Here is a 23,881-nt window from a genome sequence, read left to right on the forward strand (position 1 = left end):
GCAGGTAGAGAGATAAAAGACAGAAGTCACCGACATAGTGGGGGGGGGGAATTTGCTCTCTAAACAGGTAGATCTTATGGTTTGTTTCACCTCACCTGATGGTTTAGCCTTCTGGGAAAGTAACTCAGGTTACAGTAAACTGCAGCATGGTTCTCTCATTCTCCCTTTGGAGACAGAGGACAATGAAAATAGCACCAGTTTTGCTTATCAGGCATTAAAAAAAAAAAAAAAATTAGATTGGCAGTTTTTGATGGTTTTCTCTTTGCATATTTTTCATTATACATGCAAAATATTTTATTGCATTTTTAAATTTTCCAGATTATAACCTTTTCTTGACATTTACAAAAGCCTAATTCCCACAATTACTCTTGCAGTATTTGCAGAGGGTGATACCAATTTAACGTATGCGGCTGAACAACGTGCATGCTATTAATCTCAGAGGGTAATAGAAAGACATTACGTAGGCGACGTGAAATTTTTAATTATCATTATTATTATTACTATTATTGCAGCTATGGTTTTATATTTCAATTTTTTTTTCCTTAAAGACGACGGCACTTTAGTATCTGCATTGACCTCCATGATGTCAGAATGTCATTGTGCAACCGTAGCTAAGAAAAGCCGCCGAGGAAAAAAAAAAAACAAAGGAGCTTTGCGTCTTCCAATAACATGAGATGTGCATATACAGTACGTAGCATTTTGGAATTTATTCTGTGGTAGTGAGTTGTTGCTTTCAGTTTGATTAGACAATCATTGTTTCGTTTTCCTTGCTTTGACAGTGAGTATGCTTGCACGCTGCTTAAGTCTTCTTAGTGTTATCTAGGTCAGTGTACTTAGGATAGCTTTTATATTCTGTGAGTCTGACAGATACCATGCTTGACAGAGATCAGCAGCAAATTTTGTCTTATTTGTTGTATCTGAGGATAGAAAAATATCTTAAAACTAATCAGAATTGTATACCACATAGCACCTACTGTTTCTGCATTGCAGATATATTTAGCTCTAACACTGCTTGTGGTTAACAGGGTGTAGCGTAGACACAGACAGCTGATCATGCAGTCAGACCCGGTGCTCGTGTGGTTTGTCAATACTGCTCAGGATTTTGACGGACTGTAAAAGAGAGAAAACAGAAAGGAGAGAAAAAGAAATGTTTTATTTCTAATGTCTGAACATTAGACCTTTAGCTATGTTATTTTTGCTATCATTGGCTTTTAATTTTATTTTTTAATACTGTAACTTGAAAATTAAGAAAGCACAGCAAATGCATCCAGGATTTGATATGTGCGACCTGAAATCTTTCTGCATCGAGAGGATGTTGCTGTAGTGGATGCAGCGTTTCGCCATTAAGCAAGAAGACTGTTTTGTTTTCCTCGGCAGGCGACTCAGCCATTGCACAAGGAGATTTTGATAAGAGTTTGAAATGCCTACTACTGTATCGTTGTAGAATTTGGAGTTTGCTAACAGTGTTAGTGACTGGAGCTCATCTTGCATCACCAGTTGATGACAATTTTCTTTGTTCCCTCCCACCCAGTTGAACCAAGACTCTGTAGCTGATACGCAATGTCACTTACAACATTAATCAGATACTGCATTTAAGGTGAGCTGTCCCCTGCCTCCTCCCTTACCAGAGCTGTGCTGCAGTATGTATCTTACTCCTGCAAGCCTAAAATGGCAGGCAGGATTAACGTTGCTTGTGCTGTGTGCATGCTGTGTATTGAATTCATTATACTGTGCCTAGTATCTCAAATGTGAGTATGTAAATGGTCTGTGTGCCATGTCATGCAGTAGTGAAGACTGGTTTGTGCTTCATTACAGGCTTAGATATTTGAGCATCACCTTAAAAATTCTTTTTTCATTTGCAATGTGGTGAGCTGTTAGCTTGTCATCACATTCAAACTACATTATTAGCCCTCGGAAAGGAAAAAAAAGCAAACTGTGCTTCCAGATGGTGTCACCCTTTTTCTTCTTGCATTTACTGTAGTTTAAATAATGTATATTGTATTGTTAATTAATGTGAATATCGAATTAAAGCACTTGAAACTTACATATTTATTATGCAGGTAGGAGGCACGTCGAATCTATTTTTAACTCTTACGCAGTCCATGTTGTGCAATGGGCTTTGGTTGTCGAGTTTATATTTTCAGCTGTGATATCAATAGGTTGATTTTCAGTAAATGTGACAAGTGGCCTTTGCAGTGGTCAGCTTCAAGCTTTGAAGCCTCTGAGGAGGAGAAAAAAAAAAAAAAGCCAACCTTGTTTTGCAGTTTCGGAAAACCTTGGATGAGGACTTTTTTTCCCCACTCCTGCTTTCCCTGTTGATAAACTCTGTTCTCCTGCTCACGGTCTATTCAAGCTGCTTCCCATCTGAATTTTGACAACTGCTTCTAAAAAATTATCAAGAAGACCAAGAACAGAACTTAGCTCCATCGCTCTACATAAAAATGGCTGAGTGCATTGCCATGTTAACACTGCTCTAAGTGGTACATGCAGGTAGGTTGAAATTTGCATGTTTTACTGTTTTCTTGGTCAGTGTTGCAAGAACATGAAATGGGCTTTGGAATGTAGCTTTCAGTTTTAAAATGTACTAAACTGTTAATGAAAAAATCTATATTAAATTGCTGGCTTCACATATTGACATGACAATTACTCTTATCTGTTTTTTTTAATTATTGTGAAAGTGGAGCAATCATGTCTGTTAAAATAATCATATGTACTAAGGGCGTGGCAACGCTTATGCAACAAAAGAATTTTTGAAAACCCTATTGATTCCATTACATTTTAAAGCTGACTATAAGCATTACTAAACTTGCAGCTAAAAGGCAGAAATAAAAATTGAGGAAGATTAGAAAAAATAAAAATATTTAAATTCTGTTGTAAGCGGTTTTGTGTTTTGTGCGAAATATAAAATAAAGAATAACGTGGTTTAATGTTTATATTTTCAGTATTGGCTACAAACATAAAACTGCAGTATTTCTCATTATTTAAAGGTAGGAGAACTTTAAAGAGAGAGATTAATATAAATGGCCCTGTCAGCTTAAACTGAGTATCAGTTCACTGAAATGTGTTTTACTTCACACAAAAAAACCCTTAACAGCCTTAAGTACAAGAACCTGAGTTTGAGCATAAAGAATAACAATAATTATGAGTACTGTATTACTTACACCAACTTTTATAATATATTTCTTTCAGATTAATACTGGGCCAGAACCAGTTTCCTTGGCAACCAAATCCTTTAAAAAGGTTCAACGGTAGAGATGTAGAAAGATGTTATTCTCTTCAATAGCAATATCACAATGCAAATGGAAGGGTCGCAGTAGTTTCCTTTTAGTTCTAACTGAGAATGTGATCTCACTTTATGTTTCCATGTGGCTATCAGTTCTTAAACGATGCCATGTTTATAAAGCTGTACACACAAAAACCTGTTTTATTTCTGGTTTGCATTGGTTGTTCCCAGAAACGTACCCTGGTTTCTTTTTTCATTTAGCCCAGTCTTGCATGTAGGTCAAGGTTTGTACTGTGTGTAATAGTTTTATTATCATCGCAAGTATAAAAATATCACTAAAACATTTAGCAGCTGACAAATGTAGAGAATCAGGTTTAAACCTTCTTTAACTCTGCTGAATTCAGCCACAGTAATGCTAATAAACATTTCACTAAATAGTGGAGCCATTCTGAAGTTCAGATAAAGAACTGTTTTTAAGCATACTGCAAAAGAACTCCTTTCAGACCTTAAACAAGCCTTTAGAGAGTAAGTTCACTTGCGGTCTGCGGTAACTTGCAGACCTTACAGATTTTGCAAAATTTAAGTATTATAATTCTTTATTTCTATTTTTAGCTAATATGTTTTACAGTGCCAGTAAAGTTAAATATTATGTATAGGTAACTGCCTATACAGATCAGATGTTACTGAATGTCTCCACTGAGCTTATAACGTAGTGTATCTCCTCGTCGATGCCCTTTGTACGTGACTTGAGAAATTCTCACTACTGCAATGAGACTTTTGCAGCAGGGAAGCCATTTTCCTTTCATGTCCTTGACTTTAAAATGACTGAGTATATTTTGTGTGGAAGAAGACTCAGCACTGAAAGTGAATGCAGGGGAGGTATTTAGAAGCACAGCCAATTATCAATAATAGCCTTGACAGTACGAGTAATATTAAACTAATTCTCATTTACTTCTAAATATACCAGTTCAATGCAAAGTATAACTGTTTAGGAATATGACTTGTCATATGTCATAATAGGAAAATCCTTAATGATGACAATAAAACCATTTGATTCATAATTATAAGAAAAATTTAATGCACTCCAGTATTCCTCTGTTCCACCTAAAGAAGCAGAACTGAAAATGTGACAGACAGCACATCTCAATTGACATATTAAAACCTGCATTTTTTGTAATTAGATTTCTCTCCAGTAGCTTGCTTCTGCTGATTATTTTCACGTCAAAAATGTTAATATGGAGGGCACTATTAAACGTAGTAAGAAAGTACATTTCTTTGTTTATTTCTTGTGTGGTTATTTTTAAAGGAAATGCCGAGCAAATGCTATGTCAAATCTATTTATTTCCTCTGATACTTATCTTTAGAAAAGATGGGGCACTTAGCAATAAACTGTTTTTATTATATCTTTGTGTTTAAACATGCCCACTCAAGGCATTTTTAAAAAGTAGCTCCATTACATGAGCACATTTCCCTATGGTTGTTTTAAATCCATTTGTAGATTTGCTCTTTGTTAAGGGGTGCAAGTCCTCTTGCAATGAATATGACTGAACTCAAGTGCTTTCATGAGTCTGGAAAAACTCATTGGCAGCCTGCGAATGGTAATTTCTTCTAGCGAAAGGAACGGATTTCTTTATTTAGGAGGAGCCCAGTAATTAGCAAGCTGTTTCCAGTTTGTTACACGTGGGTTGCTGTGTGTATTTCAGTGGCACTTACATCCAGCTAATGCAGAGTGTCAGAATGTTGTAGCCAGAGGTGCCATAAAAAATCTTCTGTAAACTTCATCCCTTTTATTCCTTGGCTGAGGGGACTAACCAGGGCATGGAGGAGCAGGTGCCGTTTTTCCCAGCTCCAGCACAGCCTGCAAATGTTACCGTCAGGGAAGGCTGATAGAGTTTTTGGGTTTATTTTGATGTGGATTGGGGGGGGGGGGGGGTCAGTTTTATCATAGAAGTCTAATTGTTGATACCCTTTTTATAATTAGAATTTGTTCTTTTATCCATGCAAATTCCATTTCTGCCTAACAGAAAATCTAAACAGTGCATGAGTAAAAGTGAAATCAAACAAAAACTTGGACGCTGTCTTACTTGTTTTTCAATGATATTTCTAATTAAGGTTACTTCTGCCTCAAAACTTCATTTTCATTTGAAACTGCAAGTCTCTCAGTGGGAAACTAGCTCTGTTCAGATAATATTTGTCAGATTATTAAACAGATTCTGGTAGTAATGTATAGGTACCAATTAACCCTTTTGAGGTATCTAGTGTCTGTTTCGCTTTATCACATAAATTGCTTTACTAAGTATTAAAAGGGCCTTATTATGGATAATACTGTATTTGAATTCCAGCATTACCAAATTTGGGAAAATTTTAGCTTTGGGAAGATCTTTTACTTTTGGATTCCTCCAAATGTGATTTTTAAGCTTCCCATTTAACATACTTTGGTCATTTGCAATTTTCTTTCATTCTGGCTTTTGTTAAGGGCAGATGTGGGGTACAGATTTCCTATTCAAATTAACATATACTAAAAATGTACAAGGCTAAACCACCACCACCAACAAAAAGAATTAGCTCACCTTCTTACCTTTTCAAGCCAAAGTAATGAATCCTGTATTTCCTGTGCAATGTTATTGCTAAGAGCATATGGTGTATTTGCAAATGGAGGATGGAGCTCTGTGTTCTTAATTGCTGCTCCATACTTGATGCTGTATGAATGCCTACCAGCTGAGTCATAAGGCCTTATCTGCATGATTTTGCAATTTCTCTATGGAACAATTTCAATTTTTTCAGTATCTTCAGAACAAAACCTGGTTCCGCATAATTTTTATACTGTTACAGGAAAACCTTTTTAGGATGTTTGATGCATAATAATAAAATTAGGATGTTTGACAGTGATGAGTAATCATTTAAGCAGAGAAATACAGGAAGTGTATTCCAGAGAACAAGAGCTGCCTAGAAATGTCATTATCACAGATACTGTGGTGATATCTGTGACAAGAGAGATCAAAAGAAAAGTGGCGGAAGAGAAAGAGGAGAAAGAAAATGCCTTTCAAAATAATTACTTTTAACTTGAAAACATCCTTACATTTCTCTCTAGAATATATCATTATGTCCAGTCTGCACTACACAGGTTAAACCATAATAAAATAATGAAGCAGCAGTTTGGTTAATGCTGCTGGTTTATTGCTGGTGTGTTCTAAAATTCCCAGATGTAGATTTGGAGCCCTACAGCACCCCAGGGAAAATTTTGATGAATTACGCAATGTATGTGGAAATTAGTACTCAGCTAATAATTCAGTCATTAAATTTGGATTTTTCCCTTTGCAGGCTGATACACTGTAGCCACACAGTTCACAAAATTACTGAGATGGTTTTGCTGAAAATACCTGTCTATACCACTTTTAAAAGACTCTAACAGAAGAACAACCTGATTTTAGGTGGGTAAGTTTATGGGGTAATCTCACATAGAAATAGAGCTAAATTATTTAACACCATCACCACTGCATCACCTGGGTATATTTTCTGTTAATTTCTAATTTATTACAATAATTTAAGACTTTTTCTCACTATGGTACCACATTGCTCTATTCTCATGTTGATATTATTGGATTTTCCCAGTTCCTACTGGATTTCTGTTGCCATAGAGGTTGGACAAACAAAATCAGACAGAATAGTTTTTGAAACAGGTTGTTACAGCCTCCAGTGATCTGTACAAACCAAACATACTGGTATGCATACAAACCTCCTGAGCATGCCACAATGTTAGCTCTGGATCCCAGTCACGAGTGTTCATTACAAACCTGTGCCACAGAGGAAAGGCAGAGGAACTCTCAGTGCCAGTGCTTGTTTCTGACACTGTTGCGTTGGTTAAGCTGGGTATAATTCATAGAAACTCTACCTTTACACATGACTTTAATCAGGGCCAGTTCAAAGCCTCTTGATTCATGAGCTGGAAAGAGCAGTTTGTAGATTCAGGTATAGTATTGTGATAAATAATCACAAAGGATATTTAAAAATAACAGTTCACATTTTGCACCGCTTTTTCATATATTAGCAGTTTCCTTTTTTCTAATTGTGAATGTCCAATAATAATTTTGGTTAGTGTAAGTATGCCTGTTATCTGTGCTTTAGATTTAAGATATACTTGTATTGAATGAAAGACTCTGTGAAATTCTGATTAATTCATTAATTTTTAATGTGGTCCTTGGTCCTTATACTCTTTGGTACAAGAAAGGGAGAAATCCCACTGATTTCAGTTGGCACTATTTGCACAAATTTTGCTAGGAAATGCTTTGTTCCATCAGAGTCCTTCTCGCTGTGGTACCTCTAAATTGAAATAAGTAATTAAGGTCACCAGGCAGAATGTACGGTAAGGAATCAAATTTTTAAAAAACAAAAAAACCCCCACAACCCTACAAGCCAAAAATCCCTCTTCAATTCCTAGAATATCTCAAAATGTTTTCTGTAATTAAATTTATTTTTAATATGCAATGTTGTGTGGCATAGAAAATGTAATGGATTTTCAGAGACAATAAAATGGAATTGGTGGTTTAAACTAATCAGTGAAACATTACAATTAGATAAATTCAGGTTACCTGCATTTTCAGAAGAAATGAGCTACGAAACCTAAGTTGTCCCTATTTTAAGTAAATTATCATAGAACACTTGCTCAGTACATTTTAGACAGAATACTGGGCCATAACCTGTTTCCTTGACAACCACATAGGAATAAAAGGTACATTAGCAAAGCTGCAGATGTGTGTCAGTGAATGCTTATTAAGCAGCCCAATGCATTTACATACCATGTGCTCACAATAATGCATGCATCTTGAAAATCACCATATAAAAAGATTTCTGGGCATGGCCCAATGTGGATTCCTAACACTCAAAGATTTTAACCAAAACCCCTCACGTTTTCAATGGAAATATCTCTTGCGAGTTTTTATTATTGCACTTTCAATTGGGCTTGCAATAGCTGGATAAAATTGGCATGGTAGGCTTGGTCTGCAAATGGAAATCTTCCTCTAGGATTTCGAATCCTTACAGCACTGCACTAAGTACGGATGGAAATGATGGGTAACGCTGTCTTTCAGAAATGCTCAGGCATTCTCAATTTGAATCCTGTGCCAGCATTCAGGAGCAAGCATGATCATGTTGCTTTACACAGTGATAAAACTAAAGCCACTCAAATAAGAATGAAGCTGGTGTTGCTTGTAGCAGTATGGTTCTATCTAACGAATCCAGGCAAAGAGATATTGACCCAAGTGTTGTCATCTGCCAAACAGCAATAGGAGAAGGCAGGGGTTGAGAACCAGTTGTGGATGTCAAAATGACAACTGATCATGGACTCTTGGAATAATATCTGGATGTAGCATTTAGGCAGCACTTACACTTCCTGTGCAAGTGTTCAGTCCCAGATTAAAAAGAAGCTTAGACAAATAAGATCAGTTCTGAGAAATTTGTGTACTGACTTCAGCAAGCTTATGTACAGGTTATTTTTGGCCTTTCTTCCTAAAGTATTAATTTATATATAAAATGAAAAGTATACCCAACCCTTTGGGTTATCCCCAAATTATGTTTTTAAGAAATAACTCTAAAATCATATTAATTAAAAAAGATGGGGGAAATGGGAATCTGAAAATCTCGGGTTAAAAATCAGTGGGTGTAATCTGAGAAGTTGCTTAGGTGACAAGTAGCCTAATTAAATTTGCCTTGAAATCAATGAATATATTCCCATTTACTTTTTTGGAGTGCTCAGTAAGAAAGTAGATTTCATATGTAACAATCAGATTTAGGAAATTATGATTATTCTGATAATGTTCAACATTTCCATAACTCTCAACAGTCAAGTTGAGAATCAATACCAGAATCTAGTATTAAATTCAGAGTTTAAACACTGCCACATGAATCTTTTCATGATCCTGAACCATAAACAATGTGGTTATATACCATCAGATGCTACTATTAAGGCTTTTGAGTGAAAGAGTTGGGGAAATTATTAGGGAGAGGCAAGCCAACTGTTGGGGTAGGAGGAGGAGTAGTAGTAGTAGTAGTAGTAGCAGTTGTTGTTGTAGTTGTTGTAGTTGCAATTGTTTTGTCCCCCAGCTGAGCTGAGCTCAGATGAGCAGTTCACATTGGTGGCAGAGCAAGCAGCACGAAGCAGAGCTGAAGCCATCACGTTTTTCTTTGTACTGTCAGCACCGTCTGCTTTTGCTACAGTCCTTCTCCACTGCATGGGCAGAGGCTCTGCTTCAGCCTTTAGTTTGGAAACTGCAGTGTGACGGAAAAGGAGAAGTAGGGCTTGGGCTGGGCCCTTTTGGCCATCACAAAACAGAATATCAGAATATTTAAGAGCATATGAAGTTCTCGTGTGTCCACTAAGTTGGCTGCGCTGAAATGATGACTCAGAGCAATAGCTATCACTTGTATGCTGGTTTTGGTTTACCAAAACAACAGCAAAACCAAAAATATTTTGCAAAATTGTAAGGAATACTGGAGGCCAGTGGTGGTCAATTAACAGCTTGAAGACCAGTTCTGTTTTTCAAAATGGCTGTGTCCAGCCATCTGGCACACCAAGTGAACGAGGTGTTTGCAGGGCCAGAGACTGAACTCTATTTTCAGTCCATCGTGATTTGCTACATCAGCTGTAGTAAAGGGCATGAACAGCTGCATTGGCCTGGCCCCCCACATACCTCACCCAGAAGAACAGCAGCCCCAAGCCTGCATTGTGGATGCTGGCTCCAATATTCAAATGATGCTTCCTCTAAACATTGGAAAATGGAAGCAGAACTCAACTGCTTTTATTTTACCTTTCTGATTACAGAACAGGCAACAGAATACCACATAGTAATTGTTCTGAATGAACAAAACCTAAATGTTTCATTTGCTTCTTTTGTTTAAAGCTATTGAAATATATTAATCATTACACTTGACAACAGTCATCAAGAGAAGAATATCTGTTGTTGTCACTCTGTCTGTAAACATAGCTTCATGTTTGCAACTGATCTCTGTTAGCTAAGGACTGATATGTCCTACAAGTGTAGGCAGCTAGAAAACGGCTTGTCAGCAGCACATAAAAAAAGAGACTTAAACGGAAAATAATACTAAGATTGTTCAGAGATAGCAAGACGTAAAGTCAGCTGATTCTTAGTAGCAGTACAACATAAGCTTTTGTATTTTGTGTAAGAGAAGAATTTGGATTTATGTTATTGTTGTTGCTTCATTTTCTTCTTTAGACTGGTGAAAAAGATGTAGTTGCACCTTTAAAAATTGCTTGTATGTGTCCTGTTTCATGTTAATGGGACTCTGATTAGGCCATGCCTAAATTTTAAGAAGGCAGCATTTCTTGGAGGACTTGGTTTGGTGCATGTGCACAGCTCACACAGTTTGAGAACTGAGTGAGTTGTCCCAGGCTTCTCTCCACCAGACTCAGAAGGGCAGGGGGCTGCTGCAGGTGCTCTAACTGGGCTCCTTCTCCCTCCACTTGATGCTGAATAAGAGGAGAAGGGTTGCACATGGAACTCTTTCCCTTGCTCATGCACCACAAAGGGGAGCTGAAGTCACTCTGAGCCGCTGGGTCTTTGCTGTGCCCCCCTCCTGAGTGAAGGGTTGCCCTGCTTGAGGGTACAGAGGAGCTGTGTTTCCTTCTCAGCAGCACTCCTGGCTGCTCTCACCTCAGCAGAGAGAACAATGAAGATGACAGTCTTTCCAAGCGTTTTTTCCTGGATAGGCTGGTCTAGGCGCTGAAAGAGAAGCCAGTCAAATCCTGGCCAAACTCCTGTTGCTTATGAGGAATTTGCAAGACTGAGTAATGCTCTATATGTCATTTTCTGCTGTTGCTTATGAACTGAAACTGCTTGACTAGAGGAGGAATATTGGCACTTTTTTCATTAAATACGCTTACAGAAAGAATACCACATGCCACGAGTTGCAGAAGTGAGATTATCAGACTTCAGCAAAGCATCCCAACACCACCATTTCAGTAACCTTAGAACTGTTTTATACATTTTAAAGAGACTTGCTGAAAATTTTCTCTAGATGTTGCAGTTTTACTATGTGAGAAATAATCCACTGCTAAACTACTTGGACTTCCTTCTAAAAGGAACACAAGTATTTGTGCGCTGTGATATGCAATCATTTATACGATTAATAGGAATTGGTACATATACTCTAGCAAGCTCACTATTTCTAAAGTACATCATTAATGTTGGGGCTTACTCCCTGCAATCAGGGCTGCAGAGCAAATGGATCTTGTCCGACTTCTCTCACATATCACTGTAGTGCATTCGCAGGTCTGACTGCAGCACCAGTGCCTCCATTTTCTTTGCATGCAGTTGGTTTTACGTGAAACATTAGAGTGATTATGTAAAATCTTGGATGAGGCCAAGGCATCCTTAGAGAGGATTTCTTTTTCTGAAGAATATTTTTAATACACAAGGAGCTGACGGGACTGTGAATTCCCAATAGCTCAAATTATATATATACACACATACATATGGAAATTAGTACCTTCAATTACACTACTAGTCACAGAAAAGGTGATTCTTCTTTAGTGGATGAGCTAAAGTTGCCTTAAGAAAACACTGTTAAAAAAAAAGAGAAAACCTGATCTTTTTCATTCTCCGTATCTGTTATATTGTCTGTAGATAGTAAGACTGCCAAAGAATCCAACGTTTCAGTACAAATAAATTATTGTCTCTAAATTGGGAGTATCAGCTATAAAAATGATAGTTATGCATGTGATTTTCAAAACAATTTAAAATAATCAATTTTAATTAAGATTTAGGGGTAATTAATAACCTAATCTTCCTTAAATTTGTTTCAAGATGCTTGTTCAGGAAGGCATTTATTTCCTTTAAGGGATTACAAGTTTAATTTAATCCATTTTATTGTATTGTTACTGACAACACATTTCTCACAAATACTTTTTATGGCATTTGTGTCAAAACTCTTCATTAATACATATGATTATGTAGATACATATCTAAAACGGAAATAAAGGAAAAACGGCAAATAAGCAATAGGCAAAGTCCAAGATTAAAAGTAGCCTACATGTGAGTACGAAACTTTGCTTATCCATTATGTAGGTTAGAATAAAACATTGGGAAAAGGTTGGGACACACTCTGCCTTTGCAATCAAAACCACTGTGTTCTTCAATTTTTTGTTCCCTCTCCCACAGCTGTTAGTGAACAGCTACTGGTCATCTCAGTTTGCCGTGAGATTGAAGAAAAAGGGTTTTGGTGGCAGAGAGCCCTAAGCTAAAAACATATTCATTGCTTCAGTAGGTGAACTTATAGGTAAGAATTCCAGTGATCCAGAATTACAAAAGGAATGAAACTTTTCAAAGAAATGTGCAGTATTTCTAAGACGAACTTTTAATGTGAACTTATAAGTTAGTGAAAGATGTGTATATAGATAAGTCACTGAAATTGTTACAATTTCCTGACAGGAAAAATTTTCTTTCTATAGCTTTTAACCAACCGGGAAAGCACTGATAGTTCCAAGACAGTACGCTGGGGGAAAAAAAGAGTTCCCCTCTTTATAATTGATTTTGTACATTATGTTGATATTAAGCAGTTTCCTGTGATGATAAGCAACATTTATCATGAAGAGGCTCTACCAAAATTCTAACTTCCAGGCCCATCAAGTGTGACAATGATGAAATAGTTCATGTTTCTGGATTCTATTTTTTTTTTTTTTTTCTTCCAAAAAGGAATCAGTTACTATTATTCAGTGGTTTTAATGCTTAGGTTTAAGAATTGAAAATAAAGCTTCTGTCCCATGAAGCCTTATATACAACACCTTGTAAAAATAAACATAGGTTAACCTTGGGCAAAAGCAAACTTTAAGATAAAAAACAAAGTGTTCAATGTTTTTCACCTGTTTCAAAGCCCAGCTTTTCTCTAAGCTCCATGATTCCGAGTTCTGAGAAAACAGACTTTGCTGACTATTTGCAGTGAGAGGCTGAGACAGTATCTGGGAGGGCTGTACCAAATGTGTTGGAGCGTCTGGGCAGATGAAATCAAGCTCTGTCCTTTTTTATCTAAGGGACCGTTTGTAACTGCTTATGAAGCTAGTGTTGTGCTTGTTTCCTGAGGCAGTAAAAAATATCAAGAAACCTAAATTATGAGTAAGAATACTGCTTAAAACAAATTTCCTCGTATCGTTTGAGTTTCTATATCTGCTTTTAAAAAGATAATATAACCAGATAAGGAAAAGGGTAAATGTTACTATAATTCAGTAATTAAATGTAGTTTATTTCAGGGTTGTTTTTTTTTCAAGGTTATATTTTATCTCTGCTTTCTAGAGGGAAGTGGCAGAAGGTAGCAGGGCTATCTATGCTCAGAAACACTTTCTCTTTCTTCCTGGCAGAAAGGCCTGGAAGGACAGTCAGGCATTAAAGTCCCGGGTTAGGTCCAAGAGGAGCTCTCAGGGACGTGCACAGCACCGCACTGATGGCCGTGGAGCAGGCTCCGTGCGCTGGGAGCGTTTCCTCATCGCGCTGAATTTACAGTGGTTGCCTACGAAGAGCTTGGCGGAGAGGCCCAGGCTCCCGCTGGCCGCGTTAGCTGAGCACGGGGCGTTCGCTGCCGAGGGCGGACAGGGAACAGGCGCGGCGGAGGGCGCGGGCCCGGCCCTGCCCGGCAGACCTCGGGCAATCCCATTGCCGGGATCGGCACACCAAAATGGCGGCCGCGCCGTCCGGCCGCCGCCGCGCCGCGGTCGCGGCCCCGGCCGCAGCCGCCCCTCGCCTGCCGCCCGCGGACAGCCCGCGGGCCCGGTGTTAATGGCGCGGGGACGGGGCGCTGCTGCGCGCGGGCCGAGGCTGCTCCGGCGGGGACGGAGCGGCGGCAGGTCAGTCGGTGGCGGCTCCCGCGGGAGGGGCCGCGCGGGCACCGCCATGAGCGGGGCGCGATGCGGGGCCCGCGAGGAGGGGGGCCGCTCGCAGACGCACAAACAGCGCGAGGCCGCCGCAGCGGGGCCCGCGTGCGCGCAGCCGGCGCGGGACGCAGAGGCGACAGCGGCCGCGCCCGCGGGCCCCGCGGTCCCGTGGCTGCGCAGGGCGAATCCCGCACCGCGCGGCGCGGCACGGCACGGCACGGCACTGCGCGGGGGCAGCGCCCCCCCGCGGGCGGCGGCGGCCCGGCCGGGCCGGGAGGGGGAGCCCCGGGGCCGGGGGGAGCCCACCCGCGGCGGGAAGGGCCGTGCTGGTGGGAACGGAGCGGCCGCGGAGCGCCCGGGCGCGGGCTCGTCCTACGTGTCCGAGCGAGGCGCTGCCGAGGCCGCACGGGCCGTTCCGTGCGGTGGGAGAGGTCATGGGAAGCGGGGAGTAAAGAGGGGAGTGAGAGAACGGAGGTCGGGATGCTAATAGTGGGAAAGGGTCGCAGCTCTGAAAGTCTAGTTCGTCGCGGGGCACGAGAGGTCTGTTAACACTGACATACTCTTAGGCTAAATTCCATCAGCCCCCCAGCTGTCTGAATTAAAAGAGGAAAGCGCGAGGCTGAAAAAAACTATTTAAAGTAATGGTCTTGTATAGCAACAGGGAAGGAAGGATGTAAGTAGCGAGACTCCAAAGAGAAATGCAGCTGAAGTAACGTGTAGCTCTGTAGAGTGAGCGCTACGCTACACGCTCCTGCGAGCTATTGAAAGTCATTAGACATCGTTAACTTCGTTAGACACCATGAGCACGGCCCTGCATGCCCGAGGTTGCAGGGAGGCTGCAGCGCCCTGATCCAGGCAGCCTTGCTGCCGACATGGAACTGGTGAAATGATTCCATAAAAACCTGGGCACTCACCGTAGCAGTGATGGTTGGACAGTAGGTTTCCAGGTAAGCAAAGATCAGAGCTGGGGGGATGTGTGTGGGGGGGTGTGTGTGTAGTTGTTTGGGTTTTTTTTTTTTGGTGGTGGTGATGCCTGACTCCATTTCGGCTCTAGAACATAACCTGTATCCTTTAGGACACTTAGATACAGGTGAATGTTCCTCCTCAGCTGGAGAAGCCGGCTGGAAGCAAAACAGAGACTTCAGAGTACTTTATAGAGCGGCGTGAAACTGAAAATAAGGAAGAATGAACATATTTTTGTAGTGTCCTCTTGGTTAGTACCAGAATATATTTGCACTTTAAAATTCCAGTAGAAATCTATGGAGTAAGAAAGCAGGGAGAATTCTTACTACAGTTCATCATTTATCTTGCTGGTTTTGTTATTGCCTGGTTACTAGCAACTGCCCCTAATGCTCTGGAGATTTTTTTTTGTTACGCCACTAGCATGTCTTTCAAATTTAGCTGACTGAAGTGGAATAGAATAATCTCATACATAATGGGTTACACTTGTCTGGCAGTGGATTTCAAAAAAGAATATTCCTAGATTGTAATAGTTCTCTTTGGTAGTAAAAAAATTTATATTCATGGGCCCGTAAAACTTCTTGTGAACTCTTGTCTACTTGAGAGTAATGTTAATATAAAATTAACAGTAGCTTCTGCTCTCAGCTGTGTCCACGTAGAGCTGGCTTGTCTGTTTATAATTAGCAGTGTCATCTGTGAGGCATAAGTATTCAAATTCATGTTTGGATGCGTCAATCTCTGATCTTGACATTAACTTTTAATATTACTTATTTTCATTTGTGACTGTTGTTCTGGAGTGGTGTTCTGTTGATGTCAGGATGTTACTGTTATAATTTCATAAACCTACTGACCATTACGCTTAAGTTTCAGATGAATGTTTAAATCTTATTTTTCCAAGTGATTCAACAACTTTAAAGGACAGGTTAAGTCTGTTACTGTTTTTGCAGAAAATCTGCAAATAGTACTGTAACTCCCAATTAAAAATTCTCCTGTTCTGAACCTGAAGTTATTCATTGGTGTACTGAAGAACATTAGGTAATGATACAGAGGTACTGTTCAAATTCCTAAGAAATTATTTATGTCGGGATGGAGAGTAAAAAGTATGAAATTAACAGACAGATTTGTTTAAAAAAAAAAAAGGGATTATTAGTTAGCTAAGGAGTTTTATTGCCCTTTAACAAGTCAAATGGTACTTATATATCTTTTGGGAAAAATTTACAAATAAGACTAAAATTCCTTCCATAACTCTATAATAAAAATCATACAGAAGAATAGTTACATTCTGGATGGACTTTCTGGTGCTTTAATGAAAAATATTTAATGTTATGACATCTGAAAAGTTTGATCTCCATGTGTCTTGGTTCTTGGTAGTGCTCCCTTGGAAAGTGAAGAGCAGGTTTTCATTTTACAGTATGAACTGCAAATGGAATGTAAAATATTCCTAAAATTTAAAAACTCCATTTATATGTGTATGCTAGGTAGGACATTTTGATTTTATGGCATTTCAGACATTTTTTTACAAATGCAAGAAGCAAGACAGGTGAACTAGAAGGCAGTAGAGAATCATTACAGACATGGATAAATGGACTATTTGAGGTATGTGTGTGTTGAGATGAAAAAGGGAAAAGTGTTGGCTCTGGAAAATTATTTGGTCTGGAATTTTTCTGTATAACTTTCCAGTGAGATACCTAGCTTATGGTTAAGCACACAGGAAAAAAATGAAATACCAAACCAAATAGCAAATGATTATTTGTAGAATGTTGACACAAGGAATCTGGTTTAGTATTTTACTGAATATACCAAATTATTCAGGATTGCAAATGCTGGCAATCTATGTATGTAGCGAGCAGAAATTTAAAATACTCACTTCTGTCCTTAAGGAAGATAAATTTTGAAATAATTAGTTGAATAATAAGACTTGTACTAAACCCACTTTGGTTTGTATGCCTCTCAGCATGGCAGTAGCAGTCTGATACACTTAGCAAACCATCTGTCAGATGATGTGTCTTTGAACTAAAACCAGCTGTCTCCAATAAAGAAACAGAAAAAACACAGGCAAGTTCCTGTGGGGCAGTTCACTGGGAGGTAGAGTTGACATCATTTATTTCCTATACTCAGGAAATAACCCTATCAATAGCTCCTGTTGTGAAATGTTTTTGATGTCTGACAGTTGGTTTCTAATACCACATCACATGAGCAAGTCAGATGTAATCTCAGACATTGTCAATGAGAAAAAGGAATCAATTATGGAATAGTGGCTGCTTGCTGGAAGAATTGTCGGTATGCTTTCTGTAGACTCGATATGCCAGAAACTATCTACAGTTACATCTGCGTTTTCAGATACCCAACCAAGGCAGATAACTGTATCTAACCACTGTGAATTTCAGGTTGCCATTCCAAATGGGTAAATATCCCTTATTTTAAGCCAAATTAGAGTCATAAACAAACCCACTATAAACTATGATTTTAAGATTTCAAGGCACAAAAAATTGCATCTAGATTTACAGCTGCTGAGAGTGATCAAATAATCAAAATAATATTCATGTACGTTTTTATCGCCATTATACCGATGAGTTAATTTATTGATATCCATGGCATATCATGGGAAACATCAGAGGTATTTTTCGTGAATCACAGTTTTGTTCTGCATTCTGTGCATTGAAAATTCTCAGCCATCAAAGTCTATTAGAAATTTTGACTATTTGCATAGACAACACCTCTCCTGATAGAAGCAGTAGCCATGCTGCAAGGTAAACATTTTACTTCCAAGCTTCATTTGTAGTGTACCAAATTACAGTTTTGTTCATAGTATGTTTGTCTTCACAGTAAGGCTGTTGCTGCTTTTTGTGTAATTTGATTTGCAGAGAAGTAGTTTGTGGATTTGTGATAAAAGTGTCCTAAGTGTAAGTAGATGACCTAGAGCAGGGGTGTATGACTTGTATTACTTAACTTCATGATAAAGACCCTATTTTCCAGAACAGATTACTTCCCAATATTTGGGTGAATGAGCCAATGCGTTCTAATGGCCAAAGCTGTTTGCCTAGTAAATATGGGTCAAACCTTTATTTGCCATTTGGAGCAAACCCATCTTATATATTGACATTCCTGACATAAAGTGCTCAAGGGTAAAGGTCATCATAAAATTTTCAAAGCTGAAAATTAAAGTTTGGAGCAGCAGATTGAGTGTTTAGAAGGCAACTCCTAACTTAGAATGTTGTAGTATTTTAGCCCATCTTACAAAAGCTCTGTCAGTAATATTCTTTAGGGTGCATTTTGCTTCCACAAGTTTAAAGAAAAGGGTCTTTAAGAAATGTGGGTTTTTTTGATTTTTTGTTTTTTTTTTTTTTTTTTTTTTTTTTTTTTACTGTAGTTTTTTTTTTCAAAACACTACTCCAGACATGGGGAAAAAAGGAACAAACCTCATAATGTGGTACAGATCAGAATTTAAGAAAAACTATCTGGTGAAGACAGATTTTCACCAGATACAAAATTCAGTTGGCAAAATTTGTCAAAACTCAAATTCAACTGGCAAACTAATCCACTTTTTCAGAATATTTTTCATTCATATTTTACATATTTTTTTCTCAATGAAATGAACCAGTATATTCATATAGTAATATCCTGGCTAATATAAATAGTTTTTCTCATCATTAAACCTCATTATTATATATTAGCAGTTATTTAATGGTACTTATTATTGCAATTAAATCTTATTATTTGAAAGAATTTAAGAACACACTATCTCATTATAGTGTGAACACTAAATCTAAACTATAACTGAAGAAAAAACCTCATATTTTCTACTTGTTATTCCATTATTTTTTACTTGTTTTACTCAATTTTTCAGTAATTTTACAGTAGAGTAAATTAATGAGTGAATTTAATCACTATTCAAAAAAAAAAATCAGTTCGCATAAACAGTGTTATAGGTACTTCACTGTTGTCTACCGAATGGTGTTCCTTGTGCATTCGTTTGCTTAAAAAGACTTATCCTGAAATGGAGACTCTCTTGCTGTGATTTAAATATGAACTTAGTAAGGAGGTCAGATGCAGCTGTTTTGTGAAGTCGGTGTCTGACAAACAACCCAGAAAGCGAAGTCCTCACTCTGCACAGAACCTCAGCAACACAGCCTTCCCCTCCGGGTGTGCCAGCTCCCACCGTGGTATGCTGGGGAATTCCATCCAGGCTTCAGGGAGTCCTTCGGGGTGGCCCTGAGCAGCTGCACCTGCTGGCATAGCAAAAGCCATCGGCTGCATTCCCAGTGAAAGGCACAGGATGGACGGCAGGTTCGAGCCGGGAGGGAGTGGGAGGGATCCTCTGGTGCTCCTGCCTCCTTGATCTGCACAGACGTATCCTGCAGTAGTGTTGGCACCAGACAATGTAATATTTTTTAAACCTGAAATAGTAACGACAAAATTTTACTCATTCTTAAACTTTAAAAGTTAATAAACTAAAGTAAATAAATAAATAAATAAATAAAAATAAAATTTAATCTGTAACTGAAATGGATCAAAAATGCCTTCTAATTTACTTTTTTTTCCTCTTGTAGATGACAGTCATGTCCCATTCAAAGGATCTCAAGGACGACTTCCACAGTGACACTGTACTTTCCATTTTAAATGAACAGCGCATTCGGGGTATTTTATGCGATGTCACCATAATTGTGGAAGACACCAAATTTAAAGCCCATAGTAATGTGCTGGCAGCTTCAAGCCTTTACTTCAAAAACATTTTTTGGAGTCGTACTATCTGTATTTCAGGTCATGTACTGGAGTTAGATGATCTCAAAGCTGAAGTGTTTACAGAGATACTGAATTACATTTACAGTTCCACAGTAGTTGTTAAGAGGCAGGAAACTGTAACAGACCTTGCAGCTGCAGGGAAAAAACTGGGAATATCATTTCTAGAAGATCTTACAGATGTAAATTTTTCAAGTTCCCCTTGTCCCTATTCATACTGTGTTAATGAAAAAGGGACTGTCAAAGAAGAAAAACATGAAAAGCGACATGAAGATTCTGCTGTGACAAATGGACCGCGAATTACAAATGCATTCTCAATTTTTGAAACAGAAAACAGTTTGTTTTCTCCCCTTGATTTGAGGGCCAGCTTTAAAAAGGTATCTGAGACAATACAAGCTCCCAGCATCAGTCTTGACAGAAGCGATGTGTGCAAAGATGCCGAGCCAGCCAGTACCTTGGCTGAACACTCCTATGCAGTTTCTTCTGGGGGAGATACTTCACAAGGAGCACCTTTTGTTGACCAGGACAGCAGCCCTTCATCGCAGGTGGCTGAGGACCGCTGTGAAAATCACCAAGCCACCCCAGTCATTCAGCAGGGAAAACAAGCTGGTAGTACTCCTAAGTCAGCCTTTAAGCCCCAGGGTACTGGTTTGGCTGTAGCAAAAGGACCGGCCTCTACCATAACCACTGCAGAAGCCCAACATGAAGCAAGCACTGATCAGACAATTACTTCTTTTCCAAAATCTCAGAATAAAGCAGGAGATTTGCATGTGTCCAGAGAGGAGGAGAGCACTTCTGCTAATGTCTCTGCATCTGGCGCGACGGCTGCTCCACCTCTTTACAGTTGTAACTCTTGTGCAAAGTCATTCAATGACCGGGTGTTACTTACTGCTCACCTTCAGCTCCATTCAGAGCGTCAGGAGACTTTCATATGCAAATACTGCAACAAACAATTTGCAAATCTAAATATACTGCAAAGTCATGAACAAGTCTGCATGAGATCAAGTAACTTATCAGCTCACAATGGAAATGAACAAAATTTTGCAGATAACTGTACTGCTTCAGAGGGACAGAATGGAAGTTCCTATGCAAACACAGAGCCTCTCTTGTCTGAAAACAGCATCACTGATTGTTCCAATGCAAACTGCACTTTACCAGAAACGGATCATTTGGTTAAAGTCGTTGATGGGCAGATACTATACACTTGTGTTGTTTGCAAGCGTAGTTATGTCACATTGTCCAGCCTTCGAAGACATGCAAATGTGCATTCCTGGAGAAGAACATACCCTTGTCACTACTGCAATAAAGTCTTCGCGTTAGCTGAGTACCGCACCAGACATGAGATCTGGCACACTGGAGAGAGGCGCTACCAGTGCATTTTCTGTCTGGAGACCTTCATGACTTACTATATACTGAAAAATCACCAGAAGTCTTTCCATGCAATTGACCATCGCCTGTCAGTAAATAAAAAGACAGCCAATGGTGGTTTAAAACCAAGTATGTACCCATACAAACTGTATCGACTCTTACCTATGAAATGCAGGCGACTGCCTTATAAATCCTATCGAAATTCTTCCTATGAAAATGTTCCAACAAGTACCCAGGCTAATGAGAATGTTTCTGCTAACTGTTTCATTCCAAGTTCTCTTAGCTCTGAGCTACCACCACTGAATTTTCAACATAGTATAATGTCAAACAACAGAACCCTGGCCTTGGATACATCTTCACGTAATGATACAGCATCTTCCACAAATACTCAGAATTCTTCCTCTTGGGGAGTAGGTATCTTAAATTCTAACCTGCAGAGGGACTTTTTCCCAGCTGAAAAAAGAGTTTCCACTGCTGCAAATGACTCAGGTTCACAGGAGTGTGATTCTTCAGTTGTGTCTTTAGCTAATACGAATGAAAATTCAACCTCTGTCATCAGTTACAGCAGTTCCGCACCTTCTGTTATAATGCACAGTAGCAGAGTTTCGTCAGTAATAATGCACAGTAAAACAGTCACTTCCATAGAAAGCAGTAAGACAGAATCTTCAAATAACCTACCCAGTCAGTCAGTAAGTGATGAGTGTAAGTATGGGTCCGATAATTACGGGAAGTGCATTACAAAATCAAAAACTATTAAGGAGAAAAAGAAAACACTGCTGTACAACAGAGCAGAAGCAACAGAGGATACGCAGCACATGACAGGATCTGGAGGTTCATGTAGCAAAACTACAAATACTGTCCAAGAGTCCAGTAAAACCGAAACGTACATTGCAAAGCCTGCCTTACCTGGAACATCTGCTGACAGCAATGTTGCACCTCTTTGTCAGATAACAGTAAAAATCGGTAATGAAGCCATTGTAAAAAGACATATATTAGGATCTAAGCTGTTTTGTAAAAGGGGCCGAAAATCCAAACATGAGTCTAAACAGGACAATCTCATTGAGGAACCAGAAATGGAGGTAAAAGAAAAAAGTCTGTCTAGACTCTACAGCTCAGAATGCGTGGAGCTGACAGAAATGTGTGATGATGTTAGTGACCAGGACTCTAGTGATAAACCCTGGAGACCTTATTACAATTACAAACCAAAAAAGAAATCCAAACAGCTAAGAAAAATTAAAAAGACCAAGTGGAGAAAAAAGCACGGGAGCAAGAACACCGGTATGGAAAGCCACAACACATGCAGTCGAGAGTATGAGCTCAGGAATGCTCCTGAGGAAAAGATGGTCAGCCAAGAGGAGAACACAGAAATGCCTAATCTTCATTGTGAGCTCTGTGAAAGAGACCAGTCTTCCACAGCAGATGCTCAAGAACACGTACACTTGCATGTAGCTGCTTCAAAGCCTTACATTTGTGAGTTATGCCAAAAACAATTTCAAAGTCCATCCACTTTAAAAATGCATATGAGGTGTCACACTGGGGAAAAGCCCTACACTTGCAAAACCTGTGGCAAATGTTTCTCAGTTCCTGGAAATCTACAGAAACACGAACGTATTCACCTGGGTGTCAAAGATTTTGTCTGCCAATACTGTAATAAAGCATTCACCTTAAATGAAACACTCAAAATACATGAAAGAATTCATACTGGAGAAAAACGCTACCACTGTCAGTTCTGCTTTCAGAGCTTCTTGTATCTTTCTACCAAAAGGAACCATGAGCAAAGGCACGTACGTGAACATAATGGAAAAGGATATGCTTGCTTTCAGTGCCCCAAAATTTGCAAGACTGCAGCCGCTCTGGGAATGCACCAGAAGAAACATCTGTTCAAAAGTCCAGGCACACAAGATAGAAAAGAACAGTTTTGCAATGAAAGCACTAAACTTTTGGAAAACCCACATTTCCTTGGCTCAGAAGGAAGCAAAGTGAAAAATACACAAAATATAACTCCAGAAGTTATACTCTGAGTGACAATTGTGCAAAAGAGAAGAAAAATCCAAAACTATATATTGGAGAAGATAAAGATGTATTGAATGGGAAAATGTATCAGTAAGGTCAAATTTCTTCATCTAAATGTATGTCAGTATATGCAAAAGAAAAAAATAACACAGAAAAACTAGTATTTGCAATAATACAAATTTAATTTGGAACACCCCAAATACTTTTGCCACAACAGACTCTAACACAGAGAGAAAGAAAAATGACCAACCCAGACCCTTCTGCTTAGCATTACAAGAAACCTGGTCACTGAACTATTTTACAGTTCTGGTTTTGAGTCAGAATTATTCAAAGCAAAAGAAATAAGTAGGTTAATGGTGTATTCTGTAGAAAGAATTTGCTGCAGAAACCATATATTGCTTTTTTTTTTTTTAACAAAAGTAATGTGTTTATAAAGGAAATAATTGTAATCTTGTGTATTCTAAAGTGAAGGTGGGAAGTGTTTCATGGGCTTGGGTGTGCCGAAGTACATTTGAGTTCTGCCATGCTTTTCTGTAACTCAGCCTTTACAAAACATATTCAGGAGTTTAAATTACTCTTTTCCTTTGCATATTCAGTTTTGTAGTTACCATAATAACTGTTAAGTCTGAGTGCTGGTGTGAGAAGTGTTCCAGATTTATGTATCTCTAAGACATTTAATAAAGGTTCAGTGGAACTTGCTA

The 23,881-nt window shown here is 39.0% G+C and overlaps 1 protein-coding gene across 12 annotated transcripts; it reads left to right on the plus strand.

The window, feature by feature from the left end:
• The first annotated feature begins 548 nt into the window (after positions 1 to 548).
• Positions 549 to 23,881, plus strand: ZBTB38 (zinc finger and BTB domain containing 38). Of its 12 annotated transcripts, XM_040073782.2 has the most exons (5): positions 549 to 687; positions 1,532 to 1,597; positions 2,265 to 2,490; positions 6,545 to 6,654; positions 19,610 to 23,881. In XM_040073782.2, the coding sequence occupies exon 5, from the start codon at positions 19,610 to 19,612 to the stop codon at positions 23,186 to 23,188; it is 3,579 nt and encodes a 1,192-aa protein (XP_039929716.1). In that variant the 5' UTR covers positions 549 to 687; positions 1,532 to 1,597; positions 2,265 to 2,490; positions 6,545 to 6,654; the 3' UTR covers positions 23,189 to 23,881. The 12 variants fall into 12 exon arrangements, 11 of the variants coding, with proteins under 11 accessions (XP_039929716.1, XP_039929712.1, XP_039929714.1 ...); XM_040073778.2 differs by lacking the exon at positions 6,545 to 6,654; XM_040073780.2 differs by lacking the exon at positions 6,545 to 6,654 and having other exon boundaries at positions 2,354 to 2,490.

This window comes from Hirundo rustica, chromosome 10 (assembly GCF_015227805.2).
Source record: "Hirundo rustica isolate bHirRus1 chromosome 10, bHirRus1.pri.v3, whole genome shotgun sequence".
NCBI classification, from domain to species: Eukaryota; Metazoa; Chordata; class Aves; order Passeriformes; family Hirundinidae; genus Hirundo; species Hirundo rustica.